Here is a 19,366-nt window from a genome sequence, read left to right on the forward strand (position 1 = left end):
GAATTAAGACTGAGGCTTTGCCCGTGTCAGTGTTCAGGCGGATGTCATTTGTCACCTTGACAAGAGCAGTCTCAGTGCTGTGATGAGGTCTAAAACCTGACTGAAAAACATCAAATGAGTTGTTTATTAAGAGGAAATCTGTGAGCTGTTGGTAAACAACCTTTTCAAGGACTTTGCCCAAAAATGGCAGATTAGAGATGGGCCGGTAATGACTCAGTACTGCGGCATCAAGACTGCTCTTCTTTAGGAGAGGCTTTATGACCGCAGTTTTCAAAGACATTGGGAATGTTCCAGATTGAAGCGACATGTTAACTATGTGAGTGAATGGCGCTAACAAACTGTTCAGCACAGACTTTAGAAATTTGGTGGGTAACACATCAAGGCAGCATGTAGATGAACTTAGACTGGTGATGATCTCATGGACAGTTTTGTCAGTTACTGGTGCAAAGTGAGTTAGCTCTAAGTGTCTTGGTGGTTTTAGGGTAATTTTTTGCATTGTGGGATTTATAGCATTTTTAATGCCCTGAACTTTGTCATTAAAGAATAATGCAAACTCATTACACTTGGATGTGGAAATGAGTTCTAACGGCAGCTGAGCTGGAGGGTTTGTTCATCTGTTTACTGTGGCAAACAGGACACGCAAGTTGTTACTGCAGCTTCCAATTATTTCAGAAAAATATCTTTCCCTAGTTCTACATAAGATTAGGTTGTACATGTTCAGCTTTTCTTTGTAAATCTCTTTTTGAACCTGGAGCTTTGACTTGCGCCATTTCCGTTCGGCCCTGCGGCACTCCCTTTTCTGTGCCCTGACCGAATCATCATTTCTCCACGGCGCCTTCTGCTTATTTTTAACCATTTTAGCCTTTATAGGGGCGATGGTGTCCAGAACATTCAAAACACTAGATGTAACAGAGTTCAACAAATCATTTACATTAGAACATGAGACATTTTCAAAGTTTATCATTTCCATAAACAGTGCACCTGTGCCATCACTTATGTGTCTCCTCTGAACAACTGCAGGACCAACCGGAGGTTTGGGAGAAACAGACAGGTCAAAGAAGACACAGAAATGATCAGACAGAGCAACATCGATCACATTAACATTTGAAATATTTACCCCCTTTGTAATTATGAGATCTAGAGTGTGTCCTTTGCTGTGGGTGGGGCCTCTCACATGCTGAGTAAGACTGAAGGTTTCAAGGACAGCATCAAGCTCTTTAGCGTTTCTGTCACAAATATTATCAACATGCACATTGAAATCACCTGTAATGACCAAACCATCAAAGTCTGTGCATATGACTGAGAGCATCTCAGTAAAATCATCAATAAAACTTTGGCAGTGCTGGAGAGGCTTGTATAAAACAATGAAGAGAATGGATGGAGACCGTTTTAGCTCCATTTTAAAGGAGACATACTCAAATGATAAACACCCCAAAGGACAACCTGCGGGTAATTATTTCATCTCTAAAGACAGCACAGACTCCACCCCCTTTTTTGTTTTCTCGTGTTTCAGATTCAAACTTAAAGTTGGGTGGAGCAGATTCTATCAGAACTACATTTCCTGTGTTTTTGTCAAGCCATGTTTCAGTTAAAAACATAAAATCAAGATTATAAGAAGAAATACAATTATTAATTAAGAGAGATTTGTTACATAAGGATCTGACATTTAGCACAGCAAGTTTCAGACTAGTTTCAGTGGGACTGGGCTTTATCTTTTCACAGGGAATATGAATCACATTTCTCAGATTGGGCCTGACTCGCATTTTGTTTTTCCATCTGTGTGATGATGTGACTACAGAAATAGCACTAGGGGGGGCTCTTTTTACATAGGGCCCCGGGTTGGTTTGATTTTTAATGTGACAATAAGTCCCGGCAACGCTGAGACCCAGTGCATCCTAGCTATGGGAGATACCAGGTGAAAGGCGAGGTTGGATGGGTGGTGGGGCTTTTGTAGCCAAGGAGAGTTTGGGACCAGGTGAGAGGCGAGGGGGGATGGGTGGTGGGGCTTTTGTTGGTGTAGTCGGCATAGCCCTTGCTATATTGGGCGTGAGTGGAGCCATCTTAATGCCTGATTTGATCAGACTTTCAAAATGGCTGGGAAGGCCCATGGGTGAGAGTGGAGATGAGAAGGAGAATGATGAATCTTTAGTGGGAGTAGATGTTGCAGGGGGAACCCAGGGCTGGTGTGAAGGCAGGGCCGATGACAGGGATGTTGTTGGGCTTGTCACAGATGGGTCCAAGGCCTTTGAAGATTGTTCCTTTGCTGGAGGCGGTGGAGGTGAATGTGGATCAGCTGGAGCTGAATCCTTTGCTGGTGGTGGTGGAGCAGCTGCTGATGAATCCTTTGGTGGAGGCTGAGGTTGTGGTGCTTTTGATGTTGAAACATTGGCTCGGTCTCTGGCTGATGGAGCAGGAATTCTTCTCTCATTCCTCTCTTCTCTAACTATCTGCTCAGGACCCTGTCCAGGCCCAGTCCAATGCCTCAGAGCGTGGAGCAGGTTCTCTGTCAGCACCCTCACTCCACCTCTGCATAGGTGGGGGCCATTTCTCTTAAACAGGTCCTCTCGTTTCCAGAATAGATAGAAGTTCTCAATATAGTGTAGTCCTCTCGGGGAACACTCTTTGGACAGCCATGTGTTCAGCTGAAGAAGCCGGCTAAACTTGTTTATCCTCCTGTCGATGTTTGGAAGAGGTCCACTTATGAATGTTTTGATTTCCATTTTATCAAGCACGTCGAATAACTTCAAGAAGTCTTTTTTCAAAACTTCAGTCTGTTCCCGCCGCATGTCCACTGCACCCACGTGCACAATCAGCTGTTTAGCTCCTCCATGCTTAGCCATAATATTTGGAAGGAGTGACGTTATCTCAGAAACAGTGGCGCTTGGAAAAGAATGTGTGTTTATCTTTTCATGCGTCACGTGACTTATCGCGCCGTCCCCAACTAAAACAATCTGCGTGACCTTGGCTCCTGGCACAGATCCTCCTCGCTGTATTTTGGCCACGTCATCTTTCCTTTTTTCATTTAATTCCATCTCTGAAAGTGATAAAAATCTGTTGGTGAGCTGTATTTTAGGTGACTTCACGTTATCTTTGTATTGTTTAGGCTTTGCTCCAAGTTTGTTCCAAGAAGCAGCCTGGTCTTTCTGGTTTTTAGACAGTTTTGGAAACGACACAGAGTCACTGCGGTTTAGGTTGAAAGTAGCAGTTTTTCTTGTAAAAAGTGTGCTCTTCTTACCGTCGGTTGACACAGGAATGGTATCGTGAAGAACTTTTTCAGATTCCAAAACAAATATCCGTGTTTTCAGCTCATTAATTTCTTGTTGATATTTCCGACAGCGTTCACAGTCTTTCTCCCTTCTTCTCCCGGACATGTCGCTGGCTTCAGATATGTCGTTAAAACTGGAAAAATTTTCTTAAAATCCTTGGTTTACTTGAAAAAGTCTAAAGCAAAAATGTTTGGAAGACAAAAACTGATTAAAAAGCAAAATAAATAAGGAAAGCAGCGATAGCAAGCGGAGCGAGCAAAAAAGCGTGTGCACTCTTCGGAAGCAGGAAACATACAGTGTAAACTGTATAGTGTAAACTGTACAGTGTAAACTGTATAGTGTAAACTGTAAAGTGTAAACTGTAAACTGTACAGTGTAAACTGTATAGTGTAAACTGTACAGTGTAAACTGTATAGTGTAAACTGTAAACTGTAAAGTGTAAACTGTAAAGTGTAAACTGTACAGTGTAAACTGTACAGTGTAAACTGTATAGTGTAAACTGTTTAGTGTAAACTGTACAGTGTAAACTGTATAGTGTAAACTGTACAGTGTAAACTGTATAGTGTTAGGGTTAGGGACTCCTCCAAAGTGGACGCTGTTTAAATGTCAACTCCGCTTTTCATAATCAGAGACTTCGGTACCAAATTCATCAAAGGTTTTCTTCAACATTTATATTTTTCCTGCCTGTCGCCATATTTCCTTGAATTATTATATTAATGTTTTATGAAGAAAAAATCTTCTGAAATTGAAATTATATTTATATTTCGTCCGCCTGTTCAATATATTTCATTTAAAAATCCGTAAACAAAGTAATAAAATAACTGCGTCCTTCTGTGTAAATATTTCATGTTACAACGTGGCACCTGTGGCTCATTGTCAGGTTCAGCCTGAACATGGAACATTTCTATTTTCTATTTTATTCAGGAGCGCTATACAGCCCAAAAAGTATGGTATGTGCAAAGAACTAAATATGTACAAAAAACCACAATATCATGTTTACAAAAGATTACAAAAAATATTATGACTACTAATGTAGAAAAAGGTTCCGTTAAAAAATAAAAAAAACGTTTCGACTCATCCAAGAGTCATTCTCAATCTGCAAAATGGGAGCGGGAACTCAGGATATTTTATACTCTGGGGAGGCCCCGCCCATCCCAATGCTCTGGGCGTCTAACTCGCTAGAGATTCAAAATTCCATTATAAACAACAGGAAGGTTAAATCCTAACCCTGAATAGGTCGAGGCCCAGGGCATCTGGATGCTAATCAGTTACACAGGGAGGAGAGAGAGTGAGAGTCTAGGACAATAGAGGCTGATGGCCCATTAAAGGACTGATAGTACACAAAGAGACTAGTTTGATAGAAAACAAATAGGTTTAGTTTTTGTTGATTCCAAGAACACCTTTTCATTCGGGGGCCACAACTATCCAGCAGCCATGGACGGAGAAGCTCTGAGTCCGTAGGGCAGGGCCTATCCAGAGTAGGATAAATATCTTGAATTCCCGCTCCTGATTCGAGTCCAGATGAAACAACTGAATCTTTTTCTACAATGGAACATTCCTGGACGAATGAGGGACACGACCATCGCTCGGCCCTGACAATGGACCTTTTATCACCTGATTTTGGATCAATATGGTGATTGACGGATTGAAAAGTTATAAAGGGACTCAGATTTGTTCAATTATGGTCAGAAAAGTAAAACGTGTTTTCACAGTAACAATCGGGCGGTGACAGTACCTGGCTTTTGGAGGCTGCCACTTTAGCGAACAGAGCCTGGGAAACCTTGGCCCTCTTCATCTCCTGCTGAATCTCGTCGTAGATGGAGGAGCTGACGGGGAGAAGCCCTGAGTCCACCCTGAACACCTGATCTGAGCCCGGAGACAGGTGCGCCTACAACAGACAGGAGCAGTGTTCAGCCCTGAACACCTGATCTGAGCCCGGAGACAGGTGCGCCTACAACAGACAGGAGCAGTGTTCAGCCCTGAACACCTGATCTGAGCCCGGAGACAGGTGCGCCTACAACAGACAGGAGCAGTGTTCAGCCCATCTGCACTGGGAACATGGAGAGTCTTATGAGGCCAACTGCAGGAGGCCCTGAGCACTGAAGGACCCTTCACACACACACATCGATCTCTCCTCCACAGCAACAGGACCATGTGCTCTTCTTCTCCCTCTTCTCCCCCTCATTCAACTCAGCTCGCACCACAGTTCCCGCCAAGGCATCGCTCCCCACGCAGCTCCAGCGCACTGCTCCAGCGCACTGCTCCAGCGCACTGCTCCAGCGCACTGCTCCAGCGCACTGCTCCAGCGCAGCTCCAGTGCATCGCTCCAGCGCACTGCTCCAGCGCACTGCTCCCGCGCGCCGCTCACACAGGCAGACACAAGAGACCAGACTCTCGGCCGGGCTGCATCGGGCTGAAGCCAGAGGGCACTTCTTTCAGACGCTACGATGATAAATATCCACTTTTGGTCAGCTCCACACTTCCTGGTTCCCCGTCCGGAGCGCGCACAGCTGATGACGTCACTATCGCTCCACAGCTCGACCGCTCAGCGCCCTCTGGTGGCAGGTTTTATGACTCAATTCTATTTTCATACGCCCAAAGTCACAACAGCAGTTGTCTCGGACGGCGACCGTGAAAAATAGATTAAACAATGTTCATTGGGACTTAGCAATGTCCCTGCACCTCGTGTCCCTGCACCCCGTGTCCCTGCACCCCGTGTCCCTGCACCCCGTGTCCCTGCACCCCGTGTCCCTGCACCCCGTGTCCCTGCACCCCGTGTCCCTGCACCCCGTGTCCTTGGACAAATGTTGAGTTTCATTGACCCTGTGCCTGCTCCCTCTTATCTCAAGCTTTCTCATCTAATAATTTCTTTCATCCCCTTCTTTGCAGTGCACTCGGCCTCCAGGCTCTAACCACAGAGCCACCCCCCCACCCAAACCCCCACCCACCCAACCCCCCACAACCCCCCCACACCAAAACCCCCCACACCACCTGGTGGTTCCTGGTTCACACTGACCGGGTGGTTCCTGGTTCACACTGACCGGGTGGTTCCTGGTTCACATTGACCGGGTGGTTCCTGGTTCACACTGACCTGGTGCTTCCTGGTTCACACTGACCTGGTGGTTCCTGGGTGGTGTGCTGCAGGCGGGGCCCCCGGTCAGACAGCGCTCCTTCTCCTCTAAGTAGCTCCGCTCCCGCTCTGCTTCGGGCAGCTGCAGGAAGCCGTACATGGCCCTCAGGTTGACCAGCAGGGACTGCGATGCATGTTTGGGCTCCTCCTCTTTACGCAGGATTTCTGACAGTAAACCCTGGAAAACAAGTGAGAACGGTTGCCCTGGTGAAGCTTCTTCACTATTACTGTGTTCAAAGGGATTTTCCCACAGCATTTAGTATAAAACGTACAGAGCTCATTATGTTTATTGTAAACTGCAATGTTGAAACCACTTCATATTTGGAAGGTCCATCAACTTCTTCTAAGACGAGTGTTAAAATGTATTTTGTATTCTCAAACCTATAGTAGGTCATGTACAGCGTGGGGGGGGGGCTCTGGCTCTTAGTAGGTGAGAAGCCGGAGCCCACTCCACACAGAGGCGGGGCCACTCCACACAGAGGCGGGGCCACTTCACACAGAGGCGGGGCCACTTCACACAGAGGCGGGGCCACTCCACACAGAGGCGGGGCCACTTCACACAGAGGCGGGGCCACTCCAAACAGAGGCGGGGTCACTTCACACAGAGGCGGGGTCACTTCACACAGAGGCGGGGCCACTCCAAACAGAGGCGGGGTCACTTCACACAGAGGCGGGGCCACTTCACAGAGGCGGGGTTGTTGTTGGAAAATCCGTACTTTTCCTCTTTGTAGCGCTCTCTAGCTCCGCCCCTGTGCTCCGCCTCCTTCTGCCTCAGCCTCAGTTTAAGTCTGAACCAGAGTTTGTCATTGTTGAAGGTGATTTTGTGAGATGGTTTAATGTCGTCCTCACAGAATCAAATGTATGACGTCACAGTCTCCGTGTGTTCATCCAGACTGTCTGCTTGGCTCCTCTGGAGCCTTTATCGATGTCCTTCTGTGCTTATCACATGTATTGATCCATGTGCCAACTTATCTTGGCTGCAATGATGCCTGACATGAGCTTCCATGTTGTGGAGAGACAAGGTTATTGGCCGATAGTTGGACGGGACTGTACCGTTGGAAGATCCTTCTGGATCAAGATCGTACGTCCTTCGGTTAGCTATTCAGGGTGTGTCCCATCTGTTAGCAGCTGGTTCATTTGTGCAGCCAGGTGCTCATAGAGTGTTCAGTTTCTTTAGCCAGTATGCGTGAATCATGTCAGGGGCCGGTGCTGTCCAGGTTTTCATACCTGAGCCTCTTTCTTGGATGTCACTGTGATGGTAACTGGGTTCTGTTCAGGGAGGTTGCTTATCTTGGACCCCACTTACAAACCCAGGAATGCAAATGGTTAAGCACACAGCGCACGACTCAGCAGCAGCAGCATTGGAACAAAAAAAGTAGCGTTTGAAGCTAACTGTGCCTAAATAGACGCGTTTCCTCTCGAGCTCAGGGGGAGGGGGCGTGTTACAGGTATAGAGTGCTTCCTGGAGGAGGGGCTGAAACAGGGAAGCGTGCTGTGGCACTCACCCTGGTGGGAAGGCCACGCCCGTCTGCTCAGCCGAGGGGAAGGAAAGAGACTGATTCCTTCTTTAGCTAGAGAACAATCAAAATACTACTTGAGGCACATATATGAGGCACCAATCGCACTGTAAGAAGGTTAAAAGCTCTAAAAAGTTGATTTTGCATGATATAAGCCCTTGAAAGAAAACATAAAACACATAACAGACACACAAAAGGACCAGAGAGCAAAATGAAGAAAAAAATATAAAATGGACATCCACAAAGATAAGAGACATACCGTATTTTCCGCACTATAAGGCGCACGTAAAAGTATATAACGTCCTCAAAAGCCGTCCATGCGCTTAATATATGGTTAATTTCTGGTTGTGCTTACTGACCGCGAAGATATTTTGTGTGGTACACGGTGTATAAAGAAGATTTGAGACACGAGACGCCGATGCGCGACTAGATTTACAGTATTCCGGAACTGGAAGTCCCAACAACATGTGTGCAAAGCATTCTGGGAACAGTAGTCTTCTGATACACGCGGCACACGCAGCACTTTGTCAAAACGTAAACAACATTTTCAGTCAGGCACTACGTAGACACCTACCGGTAAATAAAGGACCCCAAGAAACTTGGCCCAAGATGGCTCCTGCCAAGAGACCATTGGATCTGTTATATTATCGCAAGAAATGCGCTTAAATGATCAGTCAACTGTGGGAATCAAAAGGCCGGAATCATCACTGAACTGCCGCGTGGATCCGAGATGCGGGATCACATGACGCTATCGGCGCTTTGGCTGCTTTTACCATTCTGCGCCCCAGCAGAAATTAAACAGGGACACGGGACGTAAACAATCGGGGCTGTCACAGGTAAATCGGGATGTCTGGTCATAGCTGTGCGGGATGTACTTCGGCGCATTTGAAGGATTTGATGACGAGGAATGAACTGAAAAAGTGAGTGTATTATGATGTATTGTACGTGTTGCAACTGAGCGAGGCTGGGACTTGTTGTGAATACGCTAACGTGTCTGTTAGCGGTAGCAGAGTGTGTTCTGTGTTTGTATTTTACTTGTTTACAAGTGATCTTGACTGAGAATTGATTTGGATATGCTAACGTGTCTGTTAGCGATAGTAGACTGTGTTTTGATGTTGAACAATGTTGATCTGAATGAGTTGAACGTGTTTCATAAAGCTCAACTGACTCTGACTTATCGTCTGTTTTGTTTATCTTATGTGCTTTATGTATGGACCAGTACACATGGTACACATGGTACACGTGATACACATGGTGCACGCGATGCACATGGTACACATGATGCACATGGTACACATGGTACACATGGTGCACATGGTACACATGATGCACATGGTGCACATGGTACACCTGGTGCACATGATGCACATGGTACACATGATGCACATGGTGCACATGGTGCACATGATACACATGGTGCACATGGTACACATGGTACACCTGGTGCACATGGTACACATGGTGCACATGGTACACATGGTACACCTGGTGCACATGGTACACATGGTACACCTGGTGCACATGATACACATGGTGCACATGGTACACATGGTACACATGATGCACATGGTACACATGGTACACATGATGCACATGGTACACATGATGCACATGGTACACATGATGCACATGGTACACATGATACACATGGTACACCTGGTGCACATGGTACACATGATACATATGGTACATGGTGCACATGGTACACATGATACACACTGATGGTGCGCTTAATAATCCTTTGCGCCTTTTCGTGCGCAAAATACGGTAATCATAGAACTGATTAATTAATATAAGTGTCCCACTGGGTCCATAGTTGGTCGATTTTGTCCATTTCCAATTTAAGTCTGGATGTAATTTTTTCCATTTGTCTGATGTCTGTTTCTCTGTCAGTTCAGTCCTTGATCGTTGGTGATGTTTGTATCATCCATTTCTTTGTAATGGCCACAAAAAGTACATTCTGAATGTATCTATTTATTGTGTCCATGTTGAGTTTTGAGGCCCAGATACATAGTTCTAAAATTGAGAGGGATTGAAACATCAAAAAAAGTCTTCAGAGCATTGTGTTTTTTAACAACAGTTTCAAAACATGTGATAGTGGTTTGCCTCCTTATGCCACAGTTTTTCCAACTTGAGTCTCCTCGAGTCTCAGGTCAGTTCAATTTGGTACAAAACCTTGATCATCGGACGGCGGCGCGTGCACGACGCGCGGCTCAGCGTCTCTACAGATTTAGCGAAATAGTAGTTATCTGCCTACTTGTTTCAAGCATGCTCACTCAGAACTGTCCTGCAAACACTTTCTACAGCTGCCAGGAACTTTTGGACATCGGATCACAGAATTTGGACTACTTTATCGATGGACTACAACTTTTCCCAGAGATCGCTAGGACCACCGGGACAATCAACCCGGCTCCGCCGACCGGAAGTGCTCGCAGGCGGCGTCGAGACCGTAAACAAAGACGGGGTAAGAGAGCTGGGCTAAGGGCTAAGCTGAAGCTAACACCTCACCGGCTTTCCCTACCCAGCATTTTCCTCGCTAATGTACGGTCTCTGGCGAACAAAATGGATGAGCTACGACTGTGGATCACCACACACAAATGGATTACAGACTGCAATATCATGATTCTCACGGAAACGTGGCTCAACAACAGCGTTCCCGATGGCGTCATTGAGCTAGCTGGTCGCTACATGCTCCGGGCGGACAGAACAGCTGATGACTCCGGTAAGACCAGAGGCGGGGGTCTGTGTATCCATGGGAACAAAGCTTGGTGCACGGATACTGCCATCATCGGAAGTCATTGCTCACCTGACCTAGAATACCTTATGGTTAAGTGCAGACCGTTCTATCTGCCCAGGGAGTTTACATCTACAATTGTGACTGCAGCCTATATCCCACCCGATGCTAACGCTAAACTGGCAATGAAAGAACTGCATGCTGCCATTAGCAAACAACAGACATCACATTCGGAGGCAGCCTTTATTGTTGCGGGTGACTTCAACCACTCCAACCTGAAGACTGTCCTCCCTAAATTTTATCAACATGTCTCCTGTCCTACAAGAGGAATCAAGACTTTGGACCATGTTTACACCAACATGGCTGGTGCTTACAAAGCAGTCCCCCTCCCCCACCTTGGACAGTCTGACCACCTCTCTTTGTTTTTAATCCCCAAGTACTCACCCCTCATCAAACGTGTGAAACCCACAGTGAGGACAGTTAAAGTGTGGCCAGAGGGAGCAGACTCTGAACTACAGCAGCGGTTTGAACACACAGACTGGAGTGTGTTTGCTACCCAGACCACACTGGACTCCCACACGGACATTGACTCTTATGCCTCCTCTGTGCTGGACTTCATCAACACCAGCATCAAAAGTGTCACCACTCACAAACAGATTACTACATTCCCGAACCAGAAGCCGTGGATGAACAGAGAAGTCCGCCTACTGCTGAAGGCACGTGACGCCGCCTTCAGATCTGGCGATGCACAGGCTTACTCTTCATCCAGGGCTGACCTGAAGAGGGGCATCAGGGAGGCCAAGCACAGCCACAAGCTAAGGATTGAGGAGCACTTTAAGAACAACTCCGATCCCCGACGCATGTGGCAGGGCATCCAGGCCATAACTGACTACAAACCATGGATCTATTATAATATCTGGATAGGGTACGCCCCCTCTGCCTCTGGCTCCAAATTGAGTAGTGGCCACTTCGCAGAATGCAGCCTTTTGGTCGGACCATTTCAGGAGTTCGGCCTCTAAAATTACCAAACATGCTAAATTGTTTTTAGTCTAAAAATAAAATAGAAGGAATTTCACTCTTCAACTGTTTCTAAAATACTTAAAAAATACATTTTTAACCTTCCGGTGAACAGTGTACAAGTTAACACGAGCTAACACGAGCTAACACGAGCTAACGTAAGCTAAAGTTTAGCTACACAAAGATGCAACAACACGTCGTGATGGCTCGTGCTTCTGCAAATAAATAACTAATTATTTCTCTTACTAAATGTTCTAAGAGACAAGAGGTTATGCACAGATCAAGGAAAACTAGAGAAAGAAGGGAAATAAAGTGATGTTTGTATGATGTGCAATCAAAAACTACAAATAATTCAAATATAACCTGCTGAAATGGGTCATATCTTACACATATAAATGTAAAGGTATGTAAAAGTGACAGTGCTGTACTTACAGGGGCTGAGACCACATTTGAGGTTTTATTACATATTTAATAATGAAGTGTTTAAACAGCAAAGCACACGCGTGTTTTCTATAGGAATGTCATGGATTTACTTCCATGGAATATGTAGAGATTTAGCAAACATGTGAGTTATGTTCTAACTTCTAAGGTTTAAACTTATGCATAAATAAATGACTTTTGGTTCTAGCTTTAAAAATTAATGTGAAAAGAGGAACTTTTGTGTTACAGAGCGAAATGTAAAACTGTCAATAACATATTCCAGCTTTTCTCTGTTAAATGTACATAATATATCAATGTTCTAATGAGCATCTTTCTCATCTTCAGTGCTGACCAGTGAGTTTAGTCTGTCTGTGCTGACCAGAGCTCTAAAGGTCACTGCAGGTCACTGCAGGTCACTGCAGGTCACTGCAGGTCACTACAGGTCACTACAGGTCACTGCAGACACAGAGTCATCTCAAGTAAACTCCTGACGACTCCAAAGCAAAAGGTATTTTAATAACTTCTGCCTTGACTAAAAGTAAACAGTGTAGAATCAGTATTTTGAATTTTTAAAATGTCTGTTTTGTTATGACCAAAAAAACTAAATGATAATTGTTCTTCAAAAGACACTCCTGTGTCACATGTGTCTGTGAAGCAGCTTCAGGACAAACATGTGAAGTGTATGTTATATGACTTGTATAATCTAAACATGTGAAGTGTATGTTATATGACTTGTATAATCTAAACATGTGAAGTGTATGTTATATGACTTGTATAATCTAAACATGTGAAGTGTATGTTATATGACTTGTATAATCTAAACATGTGAAGTGTATGTTATATGACTTGTATAATCTAAACATGTGAAGTGTATGTTATATGACTTGTATAATCTAAAACATGTGAAGTGTATGTTATATGACTTGTATAATCTAAACATGTGAAGTGTATGTTATGTGACTTGTATAATCTAAACATGTGAAGTGTATGTTATATGACTTGTATAATCTAAAGCTGTGACATGTTCTGTTTGTCTCTCAGTCAAACGATGGAGCTGAACGGAGGAGTTACTGAAGTACAGAAGACTGCGTAGCCATGGAAACAAAGTCTTGTTAAATACTGAGATATTCAGTAATTAACGCAATAATGTCACATTCATGTGCATATAACTGATGTAAAAAGAGTGTTTATTTTACCATTATTATTAGTATTATTTTGTCTTACGCTGTTTTTATTTTATCTTTATCTTTATTTCCCCCCTCCATTCCTTATTAAGGTATGAGAGGTTCTGTCTATAGGAGTTTTTGTTTATAAGAGTTCTTCTATTAAGATCGATCTATTAAGAGTGTTTTTTAAACTTCCTATAAGTTTTCTGTCCTTTTCCTCTGGATCTACTGCGTTGCAACAACGACATTTCCTCATGTGTGGACAATAAAGGAATATCTTATCTTATTCAGTTTGTTCTATTTGACTTATACAGGTTGTTTTATCATTGTTACTATTTTTATGTTGCACTGAATCACCAAAGCAAGTTCCACGGTTTGTGAATTCTGTTCTTTGACAATGGCAATACATTTTCTGATTCTATTAATGATAATAATAATGAACATTACACAGACTCCAAAACTCCTTAATAAGGGACTCCCACATTGTAGCTTTAAAACTCATGATAAATTGATTTTAGCCAGTTTTAGTTGAGTTTTAAAGCTACAATTTGTAGTTATAATCAAATTTGCATTTATTGAACAAGTTCATTCATGTTCATTATTCTTATTAAATACATTAATAAACAAATGTGTTTTGTATTTATTAAAGATTGACATGATAAAAAAACGACACAAAAGGAAACTGAATATAATTAAATACTTCTTAACTCAATTATGTAACAGAATTGATGATTATATTTTATATTTCTTCTCATCTGATTAAAAAAAATGCATATTGGCCAAATTATATTATGTAAATAAATAACTGAAAAGTTGATAACAAAATAAATACCCAAACCAAAAACTACAGAAAATGATGAGGACGTTATTCCACCTCTAAATGTAATTTATTGTCATTAAACCAGACTTTTTATCTTAACACTTCTTTATAATTCTCTTAAATATCAGAGCTTTACATCATGATACATGTATATTTATAGATGGACATAACAATCCATCATTATACGTTACGTAAACAGACTATTTCAAGCCGAATTATTCCAAAAGTCCGTGTTGACTCTTCTCAGTCGTTCACGCTGCTGTGACGTGCGCGCTCCCGACGCCAAAGCCTCACGGCGATGACGTCACAAAAGTGGGAGGAGATATACCAGTATACAGGAAGTAATGCGGAACTAAAACACTTTTTTGGAACCATGCGCCAATGAGCAGCTCCATAGGTTTCAATGGCGGCCATCTTGGCTTCCGGGGGCTTGCTACAAACCCACCAACACCACCCCAACATCCAACGACGCCTCCTTCCTGGACGAGCTTAACAGCTTTTATGCTCGCTTTGAGAGGGATAACCAGGAGCCAGCCATCAAGGCTGTGCTCACGACAGGACACCAACCCCTCACACTCTCCCTCACCGACGTATCTGCTGCACTGAGTAGGACCAATGCACGTAAAGCTGCTGGCCCCGATGGCATCCCTGGACGTGTGCTCAGGACCTGTGCTGGGCAGCTAGCTGGGGTCTTGACTGACATTTTCAACCTGTCACTGGCCCAAGCAGCTGTCCCCACATGCTTCAAAACCACCTCCATCGTGCCAGTGCCAAAACATTCCAAAGCTGAGAGCCTCAACGACTTCCGCCCTGTTGCACTCACCCCCACCATCATGAAGTGCTTCGAGAGGCTGGTCCTGGCTCACCTCAAAACCTGCCTACCACCCACACTGGACCCCTTCCAATTTGCCTACCGCCAGAATAGGAGCACGGAGGATGCCATCTCTACGGCACTACACTCCGCCCTTGCTCACCTGGAGAATAACAACACCTATGTGAGAATGCTGTTCATTGACTTTAGCTCAGCATTCAACACCATCATCCCCTCCAAACTGATGACCAAACTCAGCGACCTGGGTATCGATGCTTCCCTCTGCAACTGGGTTCTGGACTTTCTAACCAACAGACCCCAGTTTGTTAGGCTGGAAAACCACACCTCCTCTACACTCATCCTGAACACCGGCGTCCTCTCCTCTACTCCCTCTTCACCCACGACTGCACACCTGTACATGGTTCTAACACCATTGTCAAGTTTGCAGACGACACAACGGTGGTTGGCCTCATCAGCAACAACGATGAGATGGCGTATAGAAAAGAGGTTCAGCATCTGGCAGAGTGGTGCGCCGCCAACAACCTGGCTCTCAATACCAAGAAGACCAAAGAGCTCATGGTGGACTTCAGGAAGAAGAGTTGCACACACACCCCCATCCTTATCGACGGGACGGAGGTTGAGCGTGTCACCAGCTTCAAGTTCCTGGGTGTCCACATCTCCGAGGATCTCTCTTGGTCTCTCAACACCTCAACCCTGGTCAAGAAGGCACACCAGCGTCTCTTCTTCCTGAGGAGGTTGAAGAAGGCCCATCTGTCTCTTCTGTTCTTGGTGAACTTTTACCGCTGCACCATCGAGAGCATCCTTACCAACTGTGTCTCAGTTTGGTAATGATGGTGTGGCAGCTGCTCTGCTGCGGACCGGAAGTCACTCCAGAGGGTGGTGAAAACCGCCCAACGCATCACAGGTTCCTTCCATTGAGACTGTCCAGAGCAAGAGGTGCCTGCGGAGGGCGCGCAGCATCGTCAGAGACAGCTCTCACCCCAGCCACAAACTGTTTGCCCTCCTCCCCTCCGGGAGGCGCTACAGGGTGCTCCGTTCCCGGACCAGCAGGTTCAGGAAAAGCTTCCTCCCTGCAGCGGTCATCCTGCTGAACTCTCTACCTCAATGATCCCCCCCCCCCTTTTTTTCAGCTGACGTCATGGAGAAAAAGCAAAGGACTCCTCAGGTGAGGGACTCCTCAGGTGAGGGGCTCCTGAGGTGAGGGGCTCCTGAGGTGAGGGGCTCCTGAGGTGAGGGGCTCCTCAGGGCGAGGGTCTCCTCAGGGCGATGGGCTCCTCAGGTGAGGGGCTCCATAGGTGAGTGGTTCCTCAGGTGAGTGGCTCCTCAGGTGAGGGGCTCCTCAGGTGAGGGGCTCCTCAGGTGAGGGGCTCCTGAGGTGAGTGGCTCCTGAGGTGAGTGGCTCCTGAGGTGAGGGGCTCCTCAGGTGAGGGGCTCCTCGGGTGAGGGGCTCCTGAGGTGAGGGGCCCCTCACCTCAGGATGTGCAATACTGTTGTTATGTGCAATACTGTTATCATATGCAATACTGTTATCATGTGCAATACTGTTATCATGTGCAATACTGTTGTTATCATGTGCAATACCGTCATGTGCAATACTGTCATGTGCAATACTGTTGTCATGTGCAATACTGTCGTCATGTGCAATACTGTCGTCATGTGCAATACTGTTATCATGTGCAATACTGTCATGTGCAATACTGTCATGTGCAATAATGTTGTCGTCATGTGCAATACTGGCGTCATCATGTGCAATACTGGCGTCATGTGCAATACTGTCGTCATGTGCAATACTGTCGTCATGTGCAATACTGTCGTCATGTGCAATACTGTTGTCATGTGCAATACTGTTGTCATGTGCAATACCGTCATGTGCAATACTGTCATGTGCAATACTGTCATGTGCAATACTGTCATGTGCAATACTGTTGTCGTCATGTGCAATACTGTTGTCATCATGTGCAATACTGCTGTCATGTGCAATACTGCTGTCATGTGCAATACTGCCGTCACGTGCAATACTGCCGTCACGTGCAATACTATTATCATTTGCAATACTGTTGTCAAGTGCAATACTGTTATCATGCGCAATACTGTTATCATTATGTGCAATACTGCCGTCGCCATGTGCAATACTCATGTGCAATACTGCCGTCGCCATGTGCAATACTGTTGTCATGTGCAATACTGTTGTTGTCATGTGCAATACTGCTGTCATGTGCAATACTGCTGTTGTCATGTGCAATACTGCTGTTGTCATGTGCAATACTGTTGTTGCCATGGGCAATACTGCTGTCATGTGCAATACTGCTGTTGTCATGTGCAATACTGTTGTTGCCATGGGCAATACTGCTGTTGTCATGTTCAATACTGAATCTGTATAAATACTAAATATATTTATACAGATTTAAGTGCAAGGAAGTTTTTTTTTATTATTCCACTGCTGTTTCTAATCTGTGTTTCTGTGCCTGATCTGAGTTGCAACACTGGAATTTCCCCTCTGTGGGACAAATAAAGGTAGTGATGATACGAGCGTGTACCTGCGTCCTGTTGAAGGCCACACGGGCGAACACGGCCTGGGACACGCCCGCCCTTTTCAGCTCCTCCCTCACATTGTGGTAGATGGCAAAGGGCACATCCCCACCCCCTCCAAACGTGGAGGCGGCGCTCTGGTTCTGAGGCCCGGCTGAAAGACTCTCCGTGGGGCCACACTGGGGCGCAGCGGGCCCTTGTGTCTCCAGGACCCTGGGCTTGGTGGGCCCCCTGCTGCTGCTGACAGGGGGATGGTTGAGGAAGTGCGGAGGCGGGGCCGGCGTGAACTCTGACCCTAACCCATACTGCTGCTGGAGGAGCTGAGCCATGACCAGCTGAGGGTGGAGAGGGGGGGTGGGGGTCAGTGCTGGGGGCCGCACAGGGAGGGAGGGGGGAGCACAAAGGGGCTTCCCGAGAGAAAACACAGGGCTCAGCTGATCAGGGGGCGGGGCTGTGGGGAGGGGCGGGGCTGTGGGGAGGGGGAGGGGCTGGGCCGGGTCACTGAGCATTTCCACTTCTGAAACAAACAGAGGAAAGAGTCAGTCACTTTGACACGAGAGTATTTCACACCTTCAAGTCATCGTCTCTGACATGAGTCAAAGTCACTGGGCCTCATTTATTAACATAATGTTCTATATGTTTCCACCAGATGTGGTGATTATGAGCCTGTGCCAACGGCTCGGAAAAGCAGCGTTTCACGTGTCAAGTCTCCTCACACAGTGTTTACAGAGGACGACAAGAGGCAGCGTTTCTCTGAACAGGAAGTCACCAAGAATGAAATAAAAAAGAAGAATTGTGTTGTTTTGGCTCATTGGAAAACTAATTTGCTTTTTAGGGCTTAATCAATTATTCAAGAAGATAGTGTTAGTGTGCTGCAGGTGCTGCAGGTGCTGCAGGTGCTGCAGGTGCTGAAGTGGGACTAGATCTGATCCAAACAACAGAAAGGATCTGGTACAGACCGGCCCAGATGTCGGGGCTCATGTCGGGGGCTCATGTCGGGGGGCTCATGTCGGGGGGCTCATGTCGGGGGGCTCATGTCGGGGGCTCATGTCGGGGGCTCATGTCGGGGGCTCATGTCGGGGGCTCATGTCGGGGGGCTCATGTCGGGGGGCTCATGTCGGGGGGCTCATGTCGGGGGGCTCATGTCGGGGGCTCATGTCGGGGGGGCTCATGTCGGGGGCTCATGTCGGGGGGCTCATGTCGGGGGCTCATGTCGGGGGGGCTCATGTCGGGGGGCTCATGTCGGGGGCTCATGTAGGGGGGCTCATGTCGGGGGGGCTCATGTCGGGGGGCTCATGTCGGGGGGGCTCATGTCGGGGGGGCTCATGTCGGGGGGGCTCATGTCGGGGGGCTCATGTCGGGTGGCTCATGTCGGGGGCTCATGTCGGGGGCTCATGTCGGGGGCTCATGTCGGGGGGATCATGTCGGGGGCTCATGTCGGGGGGCTCATGTCGGGGGCTCATGTCGGGGGAGCTCATGTCGGGGGGGCTCATGTCGGGGGGGCTCATGTCGGGGGCTCATGTCGGGGGGGCTCATGTCGGGGGGGCTCATGTCGGGGGCTCATGTCGGGGAATCTCATGTCGGGGGGGCTCATGTCGGGGGGGCTCATGTCGGGGGGGCTCATGTCGGGGGCTCATGTCGGGGGGCTCATGTCGGGGGGGGGCTCATGTCGGGGGCTCATGTCGGGGAATCATGTTGGGGGGGCTCATGTCGGGGGCTCATGTCGGGGGGCTCATGTCGGGGGGGCTCATGTCGGGGGCTCATGTCGGGGGGCTCATGTCGGGGGGATCATGTCGGGGGGGCTCATGTCGCGGGGCTCATGTCGGGGGGGCTCATGTCGGGGGGGCTCATGTCGGGGGCTCATGTCGGGGAATCATGTTGGGGGGGCTCATGTCGGGAGGCTCCTGTTGGGAGGCTCCTGTCGGGGGCTCATGT

General features: G+C 46.8%; 1 protein-coding gene across 1 annotated transcript in view; it reads right to left on the reverse strand.

The window, feature by feature from the left end:
• The window catches only part of satb1a (SATB homeobox 1a), a 46,190-nt gene that overhangs the window by 14,037 nt on the left and 12,787 nt on the right, over positions 1-19,366 (reverse strand). Inside the window, exons 3-5 of the mRNA XM_072448411.1 lie at positions 17,440-17,798; positions 6,383-6,574; positions 5,002-5,154 (exon numbers count right to left, since the gene is read on the reverse strand). Of these exons, the coding sequence (XP_072304512.1) occupies positions 5,002-5,154; positions 6,383-6,574; positions 17,440-17,798 (704 nt within the window). The remainder of the gene's footprint in view (positions 1-5,001; positions 5,155-6,382; positions 6,575-17,439; positions 17,799-19,366) is intronic.

This window comes from Eucyclogobius newberryi, unplaced genomic scaffold (genome assembly GCF_026437365.1).
Source record: "Eucyclogobius newberryi isolate DKJ021-1_F unplaced genomic scaffold, fEucNew1.0.hap1 SCAF_16, whole genome shotgun sequence".
In the NCBI taxonomy this organism is placed as follows: Eukaryota; Metazoa; Chordata; class Actinopteri; order Gobiiformes; family Gobiidae; genus Eucyclogobius; species Eucyclogobius newberryi.